This window comes from Muntiacus reevesi, chromosome 4 (genome assembly GCF_963930625.1).
Source record: "Muntiacus reevesi chromosome 4, mMunRee1.1, whole genome shotgun sequence".
Classification (NCBI taxonomy): domain Eukaryota; kingdom Metazoa; phylum Chordata; class Mammalia; order Artiodactyla; family Cervidae; genus Muntiacus; species Muntiacus reevesi.
The window spans coordinates 67,640,743-67,661,958 of NC_089252.1; the positions used below are offsets into that span (position 1 = coordinate 67,640,743).

The 21,216-nt window shown below is 37.6% G+C and overlaps 1 protein-coding gene across 5 annotated transcripts in view; it reads right to left on the minus strand.

Moving 5' to 3' along the window:
- Positions 1 to 1,723: 1,723 nt before the first annotated feature.
- Positions 1,724 to 21,216, minus strand: part of CLASP2 (cytoplasmic linker associated protein 2) — a 168,075-nt gene continuing 148,582 nt past the window's right edge. For all 5 annotated transcript variants that reach the window (XM_065932944.1, XM_065932948.1, XM_065932947.1 and 2 more), the window contains 6 exons: positions 18,643 to 18,871; positions 11,283 to 11,476; positions 10,180 to 10,308; positions 7,491 to 7,697; positions 6,014 to 6,130; positions 1,724 to 4,094 (listed from right to left, as the gene is read on the minus strand). In XM_065932944.1, coding sequence (XP_065789016.1) covers positions 4,008 to 4,094; positions 6,014 to 6,130; positions 7,491 to 7,697; positions 10,180 to 10,308; positions 11,283 to 11,476; positions 18,643 to 18,871 — 963 coding nt within the window. In that variant the 3' untranslated portion in view covers positions 1,724 to 4,007. The remainder of the gene's footprint in view (positions 4,095 to 6,013; positions 6,131 to 7,490; positions 7,698 to 10,179; positions 10,309 to 11,282; positions 11,477 to 18,642; positions 18,872 to 21,216) is intronic.

Consider the following 21,216-nt stretch of genomic DNA (forward strand, 5'->3'; position numbering starts at 1 on the left):
TTCTAGGAAGCCTTCTGCGATTACACCTTATGTGCGCCGTCACCCCCATTCCCTACCTCCCATCAACACCTTGTGTGTTATTCTCTACAAGAGCACTAATCACACTGCATCATGGTTATTTGCTCTACTTTGCATCACTGAAGGCAAATACTCAGATATCTTTTGCATGAATGAATGTAGGTAAATCTGAGATACTGAAATTCTTACACATATAAAGATTTCTTGTATTTTCTTGTTCTACTTTTGATTACTATCATAAGAATAATTTAAACCCAGCTAGAAGAATTTAGACACAGCTATTTAAGTAACTAGTAAATCTTTAAATAAGCGATGTCTTTCTACATTTGGCAATTTCATATTAAAGACATCTATAAAGTTACCTAGTATGAAATAATTAGAGATGTGCCATAGATGTAGCAATTTGTTACAGGAATATTCAGCAAAGGTCTACAACCCAGGATTATGCTGCACACATACCAAGGAATATTTCGCTGCCATGAGATGTCATCCTATAGAAAAACAAACAGAGAATATTTTCAAAATGTAAAGTTAAAATACATGCACAGAACAGATGCATTCAAAACCTTAGTTTTGAATTCTAAACTTTTCATTCTCTGGTTAATAAAACTGAATGTTCCTTTTTGGAGAAGGAAATGGCAACCCACTCCAGTACTGTTGCCTGGAGAATCCCATGGACAGAGGAGCCTGGTGGGTTACATACAGTCCATGGGGTCGCAAAGGGTCGGACACGACTGAGTGACTAACACAACAACAACAATGTTCCTTTATAGTTTCCAGCATTAAGTCAAATTGATTATCTTAGCAACCCACAAAATAGCAACACAGACCATCTCAAGTGGTGCTATTAAGAGGTAATTTCTTTTGCAAATTTTCCAAATATTCCACAATAGCAATGGACAACTTTTTAACTGACAAGGTTTTTTAAAGCTTAACTCTGGACCTTGCATTTGCATGGCTATAAAACTATACTGATTAACTACAATAAAATGAACTAAAACAATACAGGAAGCAAAGATGTCAAAGGTTAAGGGAAAAAAAAAACCCTTATGGGGGGAGGGATAAATTAGGAGTTTGGGATTAGGAGATAAAAACTATTTATAAAATATTATATATATATATACACCATATGGCACAGGGAACTATATTCAATATCTTGTAATAACTTATAATGAAACAGAGTATGGTAAAGAAATATGTATTATAACTTAACACTTTGCTGTACACCAGAATCTTACACACATTGTAAATCATCTATACTTCAATAAAAAATAGTTTCAGAACAAAAAATAAACCCTCATATATTCTGGAGTAATATTACCAATTCTCATTTCTATTTACTGTAAATGTTATCTAAATTAACAATAAGAAACACTTGAATTTACAAATAGATCTGGCCTGAAGATTTGTTTTCTTCTGTTAGATATAACTCGGTGAAAAGCTGTTTTGACCTAAGTTTATAATAAAATGTGAAGGAATAGAGTGAATTTACTCCAAATTTGAAACCTCAGATACAAACCGTATCTTACTTGAAAATGTCAGAAGTCTATTAAAGATTTTGAAAAGCCACAAGAAACAAACATGTTTTAAAACATGGAATTACATGCTTTTTAAATTGGTTTTCAGCAGCGTGGGTAAATGAATGACACTGATGCTTAGGGGAGAAAATTAGAAAGAAAAAAAAATTAACCAGTAGCTTTTTATCACCATTCTTTAATAGCTGACATATTAATATGTTTCTGATGAACAAATTAAAGGTATTGTAAATAGCAATCTGAATAGTCAACAGTAACTTTCTTATAGTCTTATCAACTGAAATAATAGAACTTTAAACATGACTTAGCTTTCACCGTATCACATTAAACCATAATCTTCTGTTACCCATTCATCTCGTGAGTGCCTGCCTTTACGCGCCAGGTGTTTGATCTAAGTTTTCAAGTAGAGTTATTATTCAGGCTGTGTCACTCTATTTAGTTGTCAACAGTAGTTAGAGCATGACCTTAAAGAGGTCAAAATTAAATTAATATTTCGATCCAAAATGATTATAAAACATACCAAGGTCATGAAACATAAAACATTACTGAGACAAGTTCAATGCTTAAAATACCTTTTCTTATTAAGGATAAGCTATAATATATACATGCATTTAGAGCTATATACATTGGATTGTGGTTGCTACTCCTGACAAATCCTTTCCCTTCAGATGCACTTATAAATTCATGAGAACACCACTGATATAGGACTTCCTAAAAGTTTTTAAAAACCTAGTTAGGAGATAAGTGACTTGTCACACAGTAAGACAGAAAAACAACCGATATACATCGTTAATTTTTTCAAGTAATGTTATGTACAGTTTTATTGCCAGTATATGCACAACAGTAAGCATAAAACTATAAATACACAATGTAATTAACAGTAGAAAACAAAATTGTTACAGGTAAGGGGGGGTGATGTAGAGAAACTATTTTCCTGCTGCTAGAACAAAAACAAAGGAAGGTAAAAGCCTATGACAAATCATCCATTCAGTACTCTTGTCTTAAATTCTTTACATACATTTCTACATTTTTTTTTCAATTAAACAAAGAAAGTACAGATAACTCTGTTAACAATAGCAAATTGCTTCCCTAATAGCCATTTGCCTTTCCAGTCAAATTCACTTTATGTTAAGATTAAAAAAAAAAAAAAGTCAAGGTAAGAAATCATTAGTATCCTGGTTCCATAAGATCTAATCTGCCTTTCACCAAAACCAGTAATTTTTGAAAGTTGGCTGCACGTGAAAATAAGAGGTGTAGCAAAAGGTGATTAAAAAATTTGTTAAAAAGTAACAGAAGATCACCCTTTTAGTAGTTTTCCAAAAGATGCTATATAGGTAGCAGCTCAGTTAAAAGTATTAGCCCTGAAGAGGTAGAGAATTTGAGCCCATTACATGAAGATAATAATAGCCTTGGCACCATCTTCTCTCTCATCAGGATCAATGTTTTCAAGTAAGACAATTTCATGGCAAAAGGAAACCAGGTTCCACCATTTAAAGAAAAGGTGCTGGTTGACTCCCATGTCGTAAGTTTGTTTCATTAAATGAGAAACAGAAGACGGTCAAGGACACACATGCACTTGCTTTCTTTTTGTCTGTTTCCATTATCAAGTTTATTCATAAGTGAATTTGATATTAATAAATAAAAAAAGCATCATTCACAACCAAGATAAACAAACCAAAAAACCCTGCAATGAAACCTTCTACTTGAATAAGTAACAAGAAAAACACAGGCTGATGATTTGGTGCAGCTTTCTTAAGGGATCAGAGAGGGGACATGGTTTTAAATAAACGTGGCAAGGTCAACAACCAACGAACGATACCAGCTTTACAGAACTGGCTGGTTCTGTAACGTTTCTTTGAGGTCTTAGTTTTAAACTACAGATCACCCCAAAGAAGTTGCAACTAATGACATGTATCACCATCACACCAACAGAGTCCAGCTGGAGTTCAAATTAGTCCTGCTTTGTTTCACATCATTTCAATATTTCTAGCATAGGACATGATACGGAACAAAACTCAAAAGTAGCAATAAAAATATTATTCTGCATTTGAATAAAGGCCAAAAAAATGTTTTAGACTGTTAAACTTTAAAGCTTTAAGCATTCCTGTTTAACCAGCATTAAAAAAAAAAAATTTATACAGTCGTAACACTGGCAAAGGTTAATGGAAAGACAAAGAAGTACAAACATGTGAAATGATGAATTAGATTAAAAATTACTTTGTATTGATCAACTGATGTTAATACTGCTTCTTCTTGAATTTGGAATAACTATTGTAAAAGTTACATGCAGACTGAGGACAGTCCTCTGTTACGGAAAATACAAAACAAAACAAAAAACTGAAACTGGGAAACAATGGTAAGTTTCAAAAGCTGTATTTGAAAATTTCCTTTCATTGATGAGGGTGGTCTGTCTGTCCTTTCTTTGAGAGACCTGGTTCACTTCTGTCAGCTTCACTAACTTTGTCCGGAAACATCAGTAGTGGGGTCAACTCCTCCAGAACCTGTCTGTGCACGTTTGATGTAAAGATTCAGTAGCTTCATCTGCAGATTCAAGCCAAACACATGTCATTTAGGCAAGCTGCTCTAAATTATCCTGAGATGCTCATTAAAAAAAATTATACACATATGTGAGCTTTAAAAGGTATTTTAGACTGAGGGGTTACTATAATGCAGCAGTTATTGTTGATAATTAAGAATTTAAAAAAAATTTAAGTCTTATTTTTGTTTATGACTGAGTATTCTAGCATGCCTTTTCAAAAACTGTTAGAGTAATTAACATATAAAACTTAAAGAAGTCACCATTAGGACAAAAATGGTAAACATTTGGGCATTATGTGCTATACAATATATGCTGCCTTACATTGTATCTTTTTATCTTCACAACATTTTAGAGATGAGGAAATCAAGATTCCAGATGTACCATCCCTGCCTAAGGTCAAAAGGGTAGAGAGAAGTGGGCCAGGAGATGAAATTAGGCTCTTGGGTTCCAGAACCCAAGATCAAGACAACTATGTCACTACTCTCCTAACAGGAATATTTTTTATTTCTCTGTCATTTTGCAGTCTGTACTGTATGAGATCATATTATTATAGTTTGGAATCAAAGCACATCCAATTCTGTTTTCTATTTTTTTTTTAACCTAATGTTATTCTCAAATATTTTTCCCACCTTCTTATTGTCTTCACATGCAACATTACTACGGGCTGCCTAGCATGCTGATAAAGTGATGAATTTTAATTCTTCTACAGATAACTCTGGATTATCAGGACCTAACTTGTCACAAAACTCAGAAAACTTTTCCCTCTGAAAACCACACAGTTGTTCAAAATTTGCTTTTCTTAACATTTACTCTTTGACCCAATGGTTTAACCTAGCATCCATGGCATTCAGCGACTCACTGAACCCTGTGAAACTAGGTGTAAAATTTTCTGTATGAGTTTATTTTTCTTGAGATGAGATTACACCCGAAGCTCAAAGTGGTCTGTAATACAGAAAAGGTTAGGAATCACTGCTTTAATCTATCTATAACTTGTATAGGTTTTAATGTAAGGTATACACTTGAGTTCTTTTTCTTTTATATGTATTTCTTATTCCCTTTTGCTAAATACTTAAAAAATAATTTTGATTATAGTAATGACAATTGTTAGGATTTGTGGAAACTTTTTAAATGAAGGTGAGTGTCCCGCTAACTGGTTCATAAACCATAATTCAACAATCATAGTTTATCCTCACCCTTTAGAACAGATTTAAGGTTTTGATGATACCAAAGAAATGAAGAAAACAAGACTAATGTTTTTTACATCTTAAGGACTAACTGTAAAATTTATTTTAACATATCAAATAAAAATTAAACATTTATGGTGATCATAATAAGAGCAGAAAGAGAATGAGAACAAATATTTGATTATCATAATTCACAGGGGAGAATTTTCTAAATGTTCTCGTGTTCCATAATTTGGTACATGTAAGTCCATGAATATATAACCACAATTTATTCTTTTTTTCAGCTGTACTATGTGGCGTGTAGGATCTTAGTCGCCCAACCAGGGATAGAACCTGTGTCCCCCTAGAGTGGAAGCACAGAACCTTAACCACAGGACAACCAGGGAATTTCCAACTACTATTTATCATTTTCTCTCTTTTCTGTTTATTTTTAAACAGCCACAGGGGTAAGAACTGAGTGTGAGAGTGGCAGAGCGAGTTGGTGATCAGGAATAACTGGAAGCAGTAGACATTTTTTCACAGCAGTCTACCAACCATCCTACCAAACCGCTGACTTCACTTGAGTGACAGAAGTCAAAGTACAGATAGCTAAACTGCAAATGGTAAGAGGAATTAGGTTGGACGGTTAAGGCCTAATTAAAAGTCAAGTAACAAATTACCCTTCAACACACACAAAGAAGTCTATTTTGAAGAACGACCCATGGCCACCATCTTTGGGAGAGAGCAGCCCGACTTACTTTACTGCCAGTGAGCTGACTGAGATGTGGTTTTAGTTCATCACCAATTACTGCATGAACAGCCACCAGGCAGAAGACACAAGCTTTCCGAACACTGCTCTCCGAATTATCATAACCCTGGGAAGAAATCCTTGTTAGTACTCCTGCGGGATCTTAGAAAAGCACCGTTGCACAGAAACAGAAGTGCAACTCAGAGAGGAGATGTCACATGTGCTGACGAGAGAGCGTTTTACTGATTGGGTAAAGTTAATATCTCACCTTTTTAGGCAGAGACGTCCCTTCCCCTCCTCCCTTTCCCCTTAAGCACCCCCATTCCACTGTCAGCCTGTTTTATCAGGGTCTTTCTTATTCAGCCTGGTAAGCTACAATCTCTAGCTGCAAAAGTCTCTGAATTAACCTGCCTAAAGCCTTCAGCTTTTGGGTATTTAGCAGCTCCTCACGAATGAATAAAACCAAACCTCCCTGGCCTGGCAGTCAGGGTGCTCCTCTAATCCAGGCTGAGTTAGATTAACATCTGGACCATCCCTACCATTACTCTAAGTTATTTATCCAACAAACATTTATTCATGTCCACTACTATATGTGTGACACATAACTATTATGTATATTCTGTTCTTAGCACCAAAGCACAGATAAAGAAAGAAGACATTTGGATCTTATCTTCAAGGACCTCACAACTTAGTAGCTGCAGCTTAGAACAGTCACAAACCTAATACTATAGATGCACAAAGAAATGAATGATGGCATCTTACACACACACTATTTAATATCGGTCATTAAAATTATACTATAGCATATTATTTATTAGATTGGAATAGGAAAAGGTTCCATTCTATAGAAAAGGTTCATAGTCTTTGATTAACTTAAGCAAAGCATGTCACAAAATAAGATCCCATTTTTCTTAAAGAGTTTTTCATATGTCTGGGTTTGTATGCATAGACAAAACCACATTACATGCTCAGTTACTACACTAAACAGTAAGTTTTGTGTTATGTGTATGCTACCCCCCGACCCCTACACACACACACACACACACACACACACACACAGCTAGCTATGGGAAGTCTTCACACACACACACACACACACACACACACACAGCTAGCTATGGGAAGTCTATGGGAAGTCTACACACACACACACACACACACACACACACACACACACACACACACACACACACACACACACACACACACAGCTAGCTATGGGAAGTCTATGGGAAGTCTACACACACACACACACACACACACACACACACACACACACACACACACACACACACACACACACACACACACACACACACACACACACACACACACACACAGCTAGCTATGGGAAGTCTTTTGCTCTGAACACCTAAGACAGCAGGAAGGTTTGGTCATGACACTGGTGTTGCCTGGAAAGTGCCTAAAATAACTGAATCCCCAGTGTATCAACACAACTTCTTTCTGAACCAAGTTTTACTGCTTACCTGTATTAGGCCTGGCATGATCTCTGGCAAAAGCAGGTTAAGGGTTTCCTTGGACACTCTCTCGATCACTTTTGTTTGCATTTTGATGGCAGCCAGGTTGATGGGGTAGTCTGCAGTCTGGATGATGGGACACAGCACTTTGATGCACTGCTCTGGGCTGATAGAAGTGGCCAACACTGATGCGGCCTCCTCAGCAGATCTCACCACCTAGGACAGAGGGCAATGCTGAGCAGGGAAATGACTCTGTAAAATGTATGCTGTGTCCTCGATGTGCACATTTCATGAAATACATAATACAACATGGGATCTGGAGTTTTCTTTGAAAACATGAAAGTAAATAAATGGATACATGGGGCTTTATCATGTCATTCTTCCTTCTTCTGTGTTCTCTCTCTTTTTAAAAAATAATCAGCATGTATTTATTGGGTAACATTTTGCTCAGTGCTGTAATATAGAATGTATGGGGATACCAAAAAGCATCTGCAATCAAAAGGTTTCTAGATATAAAATTTGTAAGAATTTTGTGAGTTTGGGGACCATGTCTTTATTTTTCTGTATTCTCTTAATGCTGGCATGGTTTAACGATTAAAGCAGTCTGACCACGATATTGTGGTCGAGTTCGCAGGGGAGCAGGGGCTCTGTCCACCTAGACTATCCTGTCACTGGAGTCCTTAGCATCAGCCATGAGAGACCCTGCTCACTGTTAGGACCCTCAACTCCAGGATGGCTCATGTCCCTTTTATCACATTATTACAAAATAAAAATCATTTCATTAATATGTTATCAAGTTAACAATCTAGTTCCCCTACTGCTCATAATGATTTTCCTTCCTTCTATACTGGACTTGGGGAGGTAAGATGCTGGTTTTGCAAGAAAAAGTTATCTATATTTTTATTGGAATCTGTAATCTCTAAAGATGCTCTTGAAAAGATGTAAAGATTACTGCCCCTGTGGCTATTTTTGGTGTTGTCTCACTCATACTCTCCAGCTGAGAGGTTTGGGAAGGAGCAGTGGGAAATCCGCTGGAAGTCAGAAGCTGCTGTTTGGTTGCTAAGTGGAGTCTGTCTCCTGCGGACCCGTGGACTGCAGCCCACCAGGCCCCTCTGTCCATGGGGTTTCCCAGCAAGAATGCTGGAGTGGGTTACCATTTTCTCCTCCAGGGGGTCTTCCTGACCCAAGATCAAACCCATGTTTCCTGCACTGGCAGGCAGGTTCTTTACCACTGAGCCACCAGGGAAGCCCCTGGGAAGTCAGAAGATCAAGGGCTAATTTTGGCTGGAATAGCTGAAGGGTATCAATTTTATCTTTTGTAAAAATTGGTATGCTGCCTTATTTGGCTCAGATGGTAGATAACTAAACTACAAATATTATGTAGTTGTTTTTTTTTTAAGGCTTCAGTAAGATGCTACAGATGTACCATTCAAACACCATCTGGATTTTTTACAACTGGATTAAAAATCCAGGTAGATTTAAAAGTTATGGCGCGTAATACTATATGATTCAGTCATAGCTTCTGAAAGGTGAATAAGCCAGATGGTTTTGATTTCTTCATAGCATCACCAAGATCTTCTTATTGTCATGTATGTGAAATGTGGTGTTTCACTTGGTTTTAGCTGCATTTCCCTAAAGATGAATGAGGCTGAGAATCTTCTCATGTGCTTATTGGCAATTCGTATATCTTCTGTGAAGAAGTGTCAACTGATCTTCTGCTCACTTAAAAACCGAGTTATTTATCTTTTGATTGTTGAGGTATAAGAGTTCTTCATATATTACGGTTGTTATCAGACATGATTGCAAAAATGTTCTCCTATGTTGTGGGCTGTCTTTTTACTTTCTTGAGAGTGTCCTTTGAAGCGCAAAGGTTTTTAATTTTGATAAAAGTTCAATTTACACTTTTTCCCTTGTTATCTCTGCTTTTGGCATTATGTCTAAGAAACTACTGCCTAATCCAAGGTAACAAAGTTTGATACCTATGCTTTCTTCTGGGAGTTTTACAGTTTTGGTTCTTATGCTGAGCTTTAATCTATTCTGTCTCATTGCTGTTTTAACTTTCTTTTTTTGACTTGTCTTTTGCTTATGTCTTAGAGACACCTAATGCTCTCTCTTAGAATTGCAGTCCCTATTTGAAACTGGCTTTTCTAATTATTTCTAAGATTTTAATAAAAGTCCTTATGATTGTCTCATTAATGCCACTGGTTATGGTGGGGATATCCTAACAATGAAGTAATGAGAGGTTTACAGGACTTTTTCAGGAAAGGTGTCCTCAGTGTTTTATTGAATAAACTCTTAACAGATACCCAGCTCTTAAAGGCAATTTACCGCTTTAAAATAACAATGATTCTTACTTCCATTAGTTACTAAAAAAAACAAATCCTATCAGTAAATGGAAAGTGAAGTTAAGACTGGGAAACTCTAAGTAGAAATCTAAAAGTGAATGAAAGGAGAAAATGAAATCAGATAAATTATATCCTGGAGTTAGCCTATTTTGGATAAAATGCCATGATATCAACATAACTAATTTAACAGAAAAGAACATATTTTTGCCTTTCAATCAGATACTACCTTGAACATGAAGTGGTCGTTAAGAAAACGCTTGCCAAGGGCACTTTCCGAACACATTTATATGTTTCATACAATAATATCAAAAGTATTGAGAACAAAATAATAATTTATTTGTTAGATAACTCACCTCCTTATGAGGGTCTTTATGTGCTTCCAGTGTTTTCATGACAGTCAATTCTGCATAGTTTTTAAATCTTGCTGGTTGATGCCTTAGGATTTCTCTTAAAACTTTCAATGCCAAAGCCCTGATTGTAGGCTAAAAAGAAACATTTTAATGTTGTAATGCAAGAAAAGTTATGACCAACCTAGACAGCATATTAAAAAGCAGAGACATTACTTTCCCAACAAAGGTCTGTCTAGTCAAGGCTATGGTTTTTCCAGTAGTCATGGATGGATGTAAGAATTGGACTATGAAGAAAGCTGAGCGCCGAGAATTGATACTTTTGAACTGTGGTGTTGGAGAAGACTCTTGAGAGTCCTTTGGACTGCAAGGAGATCCAACCAATCCATCCTAAAGGAAATCAGTCCTGAATATTCATTGGAAGGACTGATGCTGAAGCTTAAACTCCAATATTTTGGCCACGTGATCGAAGAGCTGACTCACTAGAAAACACCCTGATGCTGGGGAAGACTGAAGGTGGGAGAAGAAGGGGACGACAGAGGATGAGATGGTTGGATGGCATCAGACTCAATGGACATGAGTTTGAGTGGACTCTGGCAGTTGGTGACGGATAGGGAGGCCTGGCGTGCTGCAGTCCATGGGGTTGCAAAGAGTCACACATGACTCAGCGACTGAACTGAATGCAAGGGTCTTAATAAAGGTTGAGGGAACTGTAGAGAACTGCATAAAATATGTGGTATATTACGTAATCAAGCTTTCACATCTCCAGCTGAAAACTTACACTTCTCAAAGAAATAAAGAACCACTATTTCTATTAAAAATTTTTTTTTACTTCTGAACAACTGATTCAAATATGCAAAAAAAGTTGCACATTTCAATCAAAATTTATGTCAGCAATGTTTTATTTTTCCTGCGGTCAATTGCTCAGAATCATTGATCTACTTGGTTGAGAAGAAAAAGTATTTTATGGTGAAAATTTCATGCAGACTGAAGCAGCAGCAAAGACTCATTTCCCCAATTGCCAGATATGTGTAATGTTTGATTAATAGGCAATGACAGGCAACCCAAGACACAAAAATAGGCTATTGTTTATATGCTCTGCCACTTACCTCTTTATCCCCAAGGGTTTCAAGCAATAAAAGTAATATTGTTTTGAAGTGTTCATCCCAAACACTGAAAGATTCTTCCTGTGTCAGTTTCATGAGTTCATACAGGGCGATTTTTCTTTCTTCTACGCGTTCATTATGGTTAGACAACTCCTTCAACAACTCTGCAACCAGGTCAGAATGGTCTAGGGAAAGATCTGTCATAAGGACATGATGTTAATTCTTTGACTTTAGAGGGCAACTTTCACAAGGATAGGGATGATAACTTTATAACATCATGAGACACAGACAGAAAGTTAGTTATAAAAACAGCAAAGAAAAATGACCAAGATTCTTTTCCACTTGTCATCCCCAAAACCTCAACACTAGCTTAAAACTGGTTATGATAAAAATTCATGAGAGAGAGAACTGTATAATGAACCCCCATATATAACGAAACCTCAATTGCATAACGAACCCCCATCACCAGACTTAAAAATTAAGATTTTCCCATTCTCACATCATCTTTGCCCCCACCCCCACTTAGTTTTCTCAAGTATTTCTAGCAAATCCCAAACGCGTCATTTCATCCTTACTCACTTCAGCATGCATGTCTATGCTGTCATGCCAAGGGGCTCACAGGGTTTGGGCACTCCATTTTTAGCGATACCAATAGTGATCCCTGGATTTAACTAGTAACAACTTGATCCCACCACTGGGATCTTCTCTGTCAATCTTTGAACTAAAGATTTCACTCACTGATGGGGCTAAATTACTTTATTAGGAGTTAAAAATGTGTTGGAATTTTTCTGAGAGTGAGTTTGTCAACTAGTGCTATTTTGATTACCCTGAAAAGGAGTTTAATATTTCCCCTTAAATTTCAGAGTCAAGAGTTTGGGCCCAGTGGTTATCAGAGAGTATTCATTTGTTTCTGTTTTTTAAAAGTGTAATTATGAACTCATTAATTTTATGGATGTTAAAGGGCACCCTGCTGATTTTTCAACAGTCATCAGATAATGCTTTGTGTCATCTTTGTAGGAAAGACGATTCAATCCAAAAGTTCACTTCAGAACATTACAAAACACCAGAGTTCTTCCTAAATTCTTTTGATGATAAAAGACATGTTAAATTCAGGTTTTAAGGGACTTGGACAGGCATTTGTGTGAGCAGAGCTTGTGCCACAGACTCCTTTTCCTTCTAACCTCATCTCTGGAATAAAATAACCACAGACCATGGTGCCTGAGCCTAGAAGGTCCACCTGGGGTCACTGCCTCTCCAGGAAAGACGGCTGTCAGTGTGGAGCTGTATGCTCTGTGGCTCTGCTCCGCATGAGCATTCTGGTCTTCAGGAGAGGGTCATAGCCAACAAAAGGAAAGGTTCAAGAGGAAAGTGCACGTTTCCCAAAAGTGAACCTGGAGGTTGTAGTTTGCCAGATGACTCACTACTGGTCCATAAAAATACACACTGCTGTGCACATCCTGCTGGTGAATAGCCACAGACCTAGAGATACCAACGACCTGACCTTACAGATCTCAGGGAATCAACGACTACAGAAAGAAAAGCTCTAGTTCACTTAAGAGGATTCAGAAATCTGAAGAAAGAAAACCAAGCTGAACTACCAAAACAGATGAATTTTTTCCCCCCTTTGGGCTGTACCCCATGGCATGGAAACCTTAGTGCTCAACCAGGCGTTGAACCCATGGAAGCGCCGAGTCTTGATCACTGAACCTCCACAGAAGTTCCCAGATGACTTCTATTGGAATAAAGCTAACAATGATAGGGAAGGGAAACTGAACCAAATAAAATGACAACACTTACTGACTATAAAAAAGGAAATGTGTTAGGACAACTTTTGTGGAACTATAATAAGAACACTAAGAACCTCTGATCCCTAAACACTCATATATGACAGCACAAAATGTGACTATTGAAATTATAACTTGAGGTAATCTGGAAAGAATGAGTACTGAGGAGAACCAAATTAGGGTTTTGGAAAATTGAGAAGAATTTTTAAGAAATGCAGAGCAAAATCATGAAAAATAAGAAATTTCAGTTTAAAGATCTTAATTTGGAGAATAAAAGTAAACTTATAATAAATTCATCTGTTATAGACCAACAATAGAACAATGTTGCTGGTTTAACAAGAACTACTGCAGCAGGATAAATCTCTACAAACTCCTCAAGAATCACTCCTGAGAAGGTACATTATCAGAAAATCATTCTGATTAAGAGTGTATTTTATTTCAGTTGAATAAAGGGAAATCTCAAGAAAATGCTTTGTTTCAAAGGAACTTTCTCTTCTTCATGAATATAGGCTTTGTAATGACTCTAGAAGATAATTAGAAACAACTTGTCATATATAATGATCTGGACAGATGACTGACAGGAAAATAATTTCTGCCAAAGAAAGCACAAACTATTTGTTGATAAAGTATAGTCAACTGTATTTCCTCTTCTAACACAGAGAGGCATTGTGGCTTTGTGAAAAGAACAGAGGCTCGGGAGTCTCACCAAGCCTCTCTCTCTCTCAGCCTTTGTGGGACAGGAGCACACTCTTAATTACTGTGGAGGCTGGGTTTTCTTGATCAGTAGAACGGGAAAACGGCACCCACCTCCTAGGGTCAGAATGAGAGTCTGGGTTTAAAACATGAGTTTCTCTTGAATAACAGTATTATCCTCATCAGAGATAGTATATATTCTGGAATATTACAGTCCCTGGTGAATTTTACAAAGGTCATAATTAGAAGTGGCTATGAGTGGGTTTGACTTGTTATTTTGATAAATCTATCACTAATGTATGCATCTGTGACATGTACAGAAACATCTGAGTAAGAGAGATACTTAATAACAGTATCTCAGAGTTTTAAAACAAATTTTCTTTCGTAGAAACTCCCACTTGAAGAAAACAGTAATCTCCTAAAAAACGTCCGTCTAGTCAAGGCTATGGTTTTTCCAGTGGTCATGTATGGATGTGAGAGTTGGACTATAAAGAAAGCTGAGTGCAGAAGAATTGATGCTTTTGAACTGTGGTGTTGGAGAAGACTCTTGAGAGTCCCTTGGACTGCAAGGAGATCCATCCCGTCCATCCTAAAGGAGATCAGTCCTGGGTGTTCTTTGGAAGGACTGATGTTGAAGCTGAAACTCCAATACTTTGGCCACCTGATGCAAAGAGCTGACTCACTGGAAAAGACCCTGATGCTGGGAAAGATTGAGGGCAGGAGGAGAAGGGGACGACAGAGAATGAGATGGTTGGATGGCATCACCGACTCAATGGACATGGGTTTAGGTGGACTCTGGGAGTTGGTGATGGACAGGGAGGCCTGGCGTGCTGCAGTTCATGAGGTCGCAAAGAGTCGGACACAACTGAGCGACCGGACTGAACTGAACAAAAGTTTTAGATTGTAAAAACCAAAAGAAGAGGAGAAATTTTACTTGGGGCCAGGGTATAAAAGAAAAATCAAAACAGCAAAATTGAGGTCAATATATTAAACAGGATAATGTTAGCAACATTCACAATAATGTCAAAGTCACCTCAGATTTTAAAAAGAAAACAGACAATAAGTGAAAATAATTGTTGCACAAAGTCTGAAGAAACTATTTTGATTTAATAGGAGGCTTATCCATCTTTGAAGAGTGTTTACTCAACATAAAAGGTCTGGCTTGTTTCAGAAGTCAATCAAGTATTATGCTGTGAAGAAATAATGTTCTCAAGTTCAGAACTATTCAACCCAGTTTAGGTTTCAGCTAATTTTCAGAGATATTTTCCTTTAACAAATAGGAAATAAAAGATCTTTAGTAAAGGAGAAGGAAATTAGAGTAGGGGTTATCTTGCTATATTGTCACAGTTTTGGCTTTGTGATGTGATATTTGTGATATATCGAATCTCTCTCTTTTTTTTTTTTTTGCATTTTTAAAAATATTTATTTTTAATTGAAGGATAATTGTTTTACAATAGTATGTTGGTGTCTGCCATACATCATAGGTAATCGTTTTTGTTTCAATAAAATCTAAGATGTGTTTTACCCTACAGGTCGAATCTCTTTTAACATGAGAAGTTGGTAAAAACACAATTCCTCAATCGCATAAAATGAAGATATTTTTTCATTCATCAAAATTACAGGCCTGGGGACACATTCATGGGCAGAGTAAGGAGGGTTTCCACATGAGGATGGGAAAGGTAGGGTTTCAGAGTTCAGCCAGAATAAGAAGCGAGTCCCGTGTAGTGGCAACCAGGTGTGATCTGCCAAGAGCCCAAGCAGAAGGGCACTGGGTATCAGTGTCCATGTGGAAAGGGGAGCCCAGCGGGCTGAGGCATGCATGTGTGCAAGTGAGGAGGTGGTGGTAGGGATGGAGAACTGGTTGCACACAGGAGCGGGGATCAAATAAGCAAATACAGTAAAGATAATGGACGTCAGGTTTCTCATAGGGGTTATCAATATGTAAAGAGAGAAACTAAAATTAATCTCATGGTGCTAGACTGGAATTGGAGTTATTGGTACAAACACACAGCTTTTGACAGATACAGAAATAGATATATATCAATGCATACATACTCCTTAGCTCTAGTCACTTAGAGGAAGTTTACCAAGTGTCCAAACTTTAGTCTTAAAAGATCATTTCCTATTAAAAGAAACTAAGGATTGATCCTTGGAGAAATGGTTGGTTACAGAACCGAAGCAAGGACAGTATAAGATTATGCTGTGTCAGAACGTAAGGATGGGGACCTGTTAAAAGGACACAAAGCCAGCTTAAATGGGATCCTGGTGGTCAAATCAAGGACCACTTGAGCATCAAAACAAATGATGATAATTAAACATTATAACCCACTGAATACAATATGAAATTATGTGTCTATACATAAATTATATGTCTATACTTATAGTTATAAGAAGGTCATGTTGCATTTAGTCTTCATGTCTCCTTCAGTGTTCAGTCTTTTCTTGGCTTTCATGACCGTGGCACTTTTAAAAATTAAAGGCCAGTTATTTTGTAGCATTTCCCTCAATTTAGGTTTGTTTGATATTTTCTTATAATCAGATTTAGATTATATGCTCTTGGCATCAGTATCACAGAGGAGATACTGCATCTGTTGACTAACACACAATTTCACTTTGCCCCAAGGTTGGTGATATAACTTTGATCGCTTAATTATGGTGCTGCTCCTAGGCTTCTCCACTGTGGAGTTACCCATTTTGGAATTAGTAGGGTTTTTTTGGAAAGATACTTTAAAACTGTAAATATCCTGTTTCTGATTTGTTGCTGTTCATTCATTCAGTGTGGTCCAACTTTTTACAACTCCATGGACTGCAGCACTCCAGGCTTCCCTGTCCTTCACCATCTCCCAGAGTTTGCTCAAACTCATGTCCATTGAGTCCATGTTGCCATCCAACCATCTCATCCCCTGCCATTCCCTTCTCCTCCTGCCCTCAATCTTTTCCAGCATCAGGGTCTTTTCCAGTGAGTTGGCTCTTCACATCAGGAGGCCAAAATATTGGAGCTTCAGCATCAGTCTTTCCAAAGAATATTCAGGGTTGATTTTCTTTAGGGTTGACAGGGCTTGATCCTTCTCAAGAAGAATGAACTGTATTCACAACTTTTAAGCTTTTGCCTGTTTTGAAATAATACTTAAAAAACAAACAAACAAAAAAAAACCCTACACACAGACACACAGATGGCAGACGAAGCAAGTCATGTCAGTTGTGACCACTGTGCATAAAAAACAATTAAAGTTGTTAAAGCTAGGTCTCAATCACCAGGCTGCTGGTATGACTCACGGATCCAAGGACACTTTGCTGCTGTGTCCAGTTTATTCACACACTCCTGTTATGCTGCTATTGTGACTAAACCTCAAGAGCATAGTCAACTACATATGACAGATTAAAACAGACCAAAGTGCATAATGGTCACAATTTTATAGACTCTTATGTAATTTAGAGAATTTGGCACATTGTCATAATTTTGCCTTTGTGATATTTGTGATATATTAAGTCACTCAATATGACATGTTGGTAAAAACATGATTTATCGACTGCATTAGTGAAGAAATACAGAAGTAAAGAGATTTTTCTACTCTTCCAAATCACAAAAATTTAAAAAAAAATTGAGAGCTAATTTTTCAGTCTTCCTAACAATTAAAGAAATGCTCATTAGGATATCTATTTTATACCTATCACAATGACAAAACATAAAAACACTTAAACATTCTGGGTTGCTGAGGAAATCTGTACTATTTAAATTTGCCATGTGTTTTGAGTTGGTAACTGGTAGTAACTCTGAAAACTTAAGACTTACATATCCTTTAATTGAGCAATTCTATCTCTAGAACTCTCTTAAAATTATCTGCATATGTGCACAAAAGTTTATGCAAAAATAAGTTCACTAACAGCAACACTGAGGGAATAAAGGAATACCAGAAACTATTAATACCTAATTATGAAATCATGAGGCAGTGTTGAGGGGGAGACTTTCAAGTTTATCTACATATAGTTACATATTACTAAAGATTACTTAAGCCTTTAGTTCAAAAAAGTAATGAATCATGTAATTTACAGAGGAAATGTGCAATTCCTTATTAAAAACAAAGAAAATACTATTTGCACTGTTTTACACTTTATAATCAGTTTCTACATATCTTATCCAAACCTCACAGCATACTATGATCAGAAGGGCAGGTAAGACGGCATCTCCAACCATGACAGGTGAAGTTCAGGAAGGTCAACCAACCTCCCAGGTGATGCAGCTTATTTAGTAAGTGTTAAGAGCTTAGACCCAGACTTCCCTGGTGGCTCAGATGATAAAGAATCTGCCTGCAACGCAGGAGACCTGGGTTCAATCCCTGGGTTGCGAAGATCCCCTGGAGAAGGAAATGGCAACCCACTCCAGTATTCTTGTCTGGAGAATTCCATGGACAGAGGAGACTGGTGGGCTACAGTCCACGGGGTCACAGAGTTAGACACGACTGAGCGACTAACATACACACACACACAGAGCTTAGACCTAAGCCAACTCGAAATCTTAATTGTACCTTTTCCCATATTCAATCCTTGAATTAAAGAGTTTGTAACTTCACACTAAAGAATGGGTATCCCTTTAAAGGGTTTTGTCACTCTGTATAAAAATTAATAACTAAATGAAAATGTAACTGGTTTCAGTTGTTCCTGGGAAAACTAAAGTTTTCTTGATTTCAAGGATGATCTTAGGATGATTAATCTGTCTTTTATTCTGGAGGAGAAAACTACTAAACCAACAGAAATGAGCTTCTAGAAGATGGCAGAGAACATTCTCACTCTCAAAGAGGCTTACTTTTTAGAGAATTACACAAAAAGAACATGTATCTTCTTTTGCATCACTGATTACCAGTCCTCTGAACACAGACAGGACATACCGTCAGGAAACTGGTCAGCATCATCATCAAACATGGCCTCCTTGAGGGCAGACTTGTTGAAGGGACTGATGCTATCTGAATAGTTATACGGATTATAGTCTCGGGAGCGTGGAGAGGAGTGAGCAGGCATCGAATGGAGCAGTGAAGCCTTATTATCAAGGGCTGTTTGGCTTGAGTCAGTAGCATCACCTCCTGCTCTTGGGTCAGACATCCCAGGACCACCACACATCTATTAATGGGAAGAAGAAGGCACAGCAAATTAAATCATTTCAAATATCTGTTTGAAAGTCTAGAGAGGTACTTCCCTATTGCTTGAAAGTCTATTTTGAAGAGATAACAAAAATCAGCTGAAAAAAATTAAGTAATGAAATCCACATGATGATGAGCTAAAACTTGCGTTCACAAAATCAAAGTTTACTAGAAAAGATGTAAAGAAACCACAGCTGTAAGGGTGAGTAAGAACCATGAAAGAATGCTGTCTCTAATGATTCCTACAGTTTCCTTATCAAGGACAGGATCAAATATGTACAATGTCATCAGCAATGCCAGTAAAAGATCCAAAACAACTTTCATTAGAAACACAGAACTAAAAGCTCCCAGATTTCATTATCAAGGCTGTAAATTCTATAATGACAGTATATTAATAAAGTATAAGAAAACAAAATTTTAAAAGGCCTACTTAAGGAAAAAAAGGCCACAGAGGGCAGCATAACTTTTGGAAGGCTGCACGATGGAGTTTGGGTACATTAACATAACCTATCAAAATACCGGTTACCACCATCAACATCACTGTTACCACCATCTACTGACAACCATGTGCTATGCCAGTAGCAAGGTGTTTTACAAATATTCTTCAAATGTTTACTGTACATGGAATACTTTACATATTCCATGCCAGGCATCATTACTGGCATTGAGAATATATTAGTTAACAAATGAGAGAATGCTGTCTATCCTCACGAAGCTGACATTGTAGTTGAGGGACAGAGACATTAGGAAAACATAATGAGTGAGTTACGTAGGAGGTGAATCTCACATGGCAGGCGAGTGCAGCATTAAAGGGATCTGAGGGCCAAAGCTGCAGATGAGTCAATGTGGCTGGAGCAAGACTCACTGGGAAGTCACTGCAGCAAAGATCTGGGGGAAACGAGGAAACTGGCCGTGGGTATCTGGAATAAGAATGTTTAGGGCAGAGGGGGCAGCCAAGACAAAGGCACTAAGGCAAAAAGCATGCCCTGTACGTTCAAGGAACAGCAAGGAGGAGTGTGGCTAGAGCAGAAGCGAGCAGTAGGGGATGAGGCTGGAGAGGTAACAAGGGAAAAAGTTCTACTGTGTAGACTGCGGCTTGTATTTGAAGAGAGACGAAACAGATCTCCTGATGGACTGAGTAGGGAGGATGAGAAACGGAGACAAGATGAGGACAACTGTTCTGTCCAAGGTTTTTGGCTAAGCAACTAGCACTGTATCAACTGAGAGAGAAAAGAACAGTTTGGGGAAAGATCTGGAGTTCAAACAGGAAGCTAGATGTATGAAATCTGGAACTCAGAAGAGAGGTCTGAGCTGGATGGAATCACATGATTTATTATATGCATAATAATTTTTAAGGTATGCAGTAACATCCCTATTTTCCTTAGGCAGACATGAGGTTTACAAATGATAATCTGACTAGTGAGTACATGGCAAACTTACTCACTCCTGCCAAAATCCACTACTTGACACTGCAGTGATGCTTCCTAACTTCTTAATGCTATCACACTCAACTTGTGAGGCAGGGAACCTCAAATACCAGTAGTAAGCAGGGGTTTGGCATTCTGTTTATTAGGCCCATCTGCTATGTAGGCACGGGGAGAAAAACAATAGCAGGAAAGACGTCAGGAGGCAGAGTAGGGAGCCCTTTAGAGATCTGCTAAAGTACTGCAGTGTTCTACAATTGTGCAAACACTGAGAAACCACAGATTCCACAGGAAATGGTGGGATAGCTTGTTCTTAGAAAAGTCTAAGATGTCAGAGAAAAGTCGAAGAAAAAGTAGAGTAAAAAAATCAACAGCTCTTTATATAGTGGCAGAAATAACAAACTGAACAATAATATTCACAAATGTTAGAAAGATGGGTCGTAACATTCTTAACTGGAACCACATAAACTAATGAAAATATCACCACACTGAACAGGAATTTTAAAGAGCCTGAACACTTTATTTTGTCCTACAAGAGCCATGGGATCTGGCCAATGTTCTAGGCCTCCGTTCTTTCATAACGCACATGCTTTCATAACTTCACTGGCTTTCGTCCTGGTTCTCAGTAGGACAAAGCCTGCTCCCACTAAGTGTCTCTGTGCCTGCTATTTCCTTAATGGAATTCTCTCCTAGACCTCGTATGGCTCGATTAGGGTCTCAATGCAAATGTCATCTTTCCTATAGCATTAATCTGTATCCAAAACTCCACAAGGAACTTGAAGGCAGCATCTGTGCCTTGTAAATCTAAGACTCTGTTAGAACAGAGACTGGAGTATGGTAGGTACTCAGTAAATACTGAGTAATTGACTCCTGGAAGTTTATATCTGAAAGTGACAGAAAG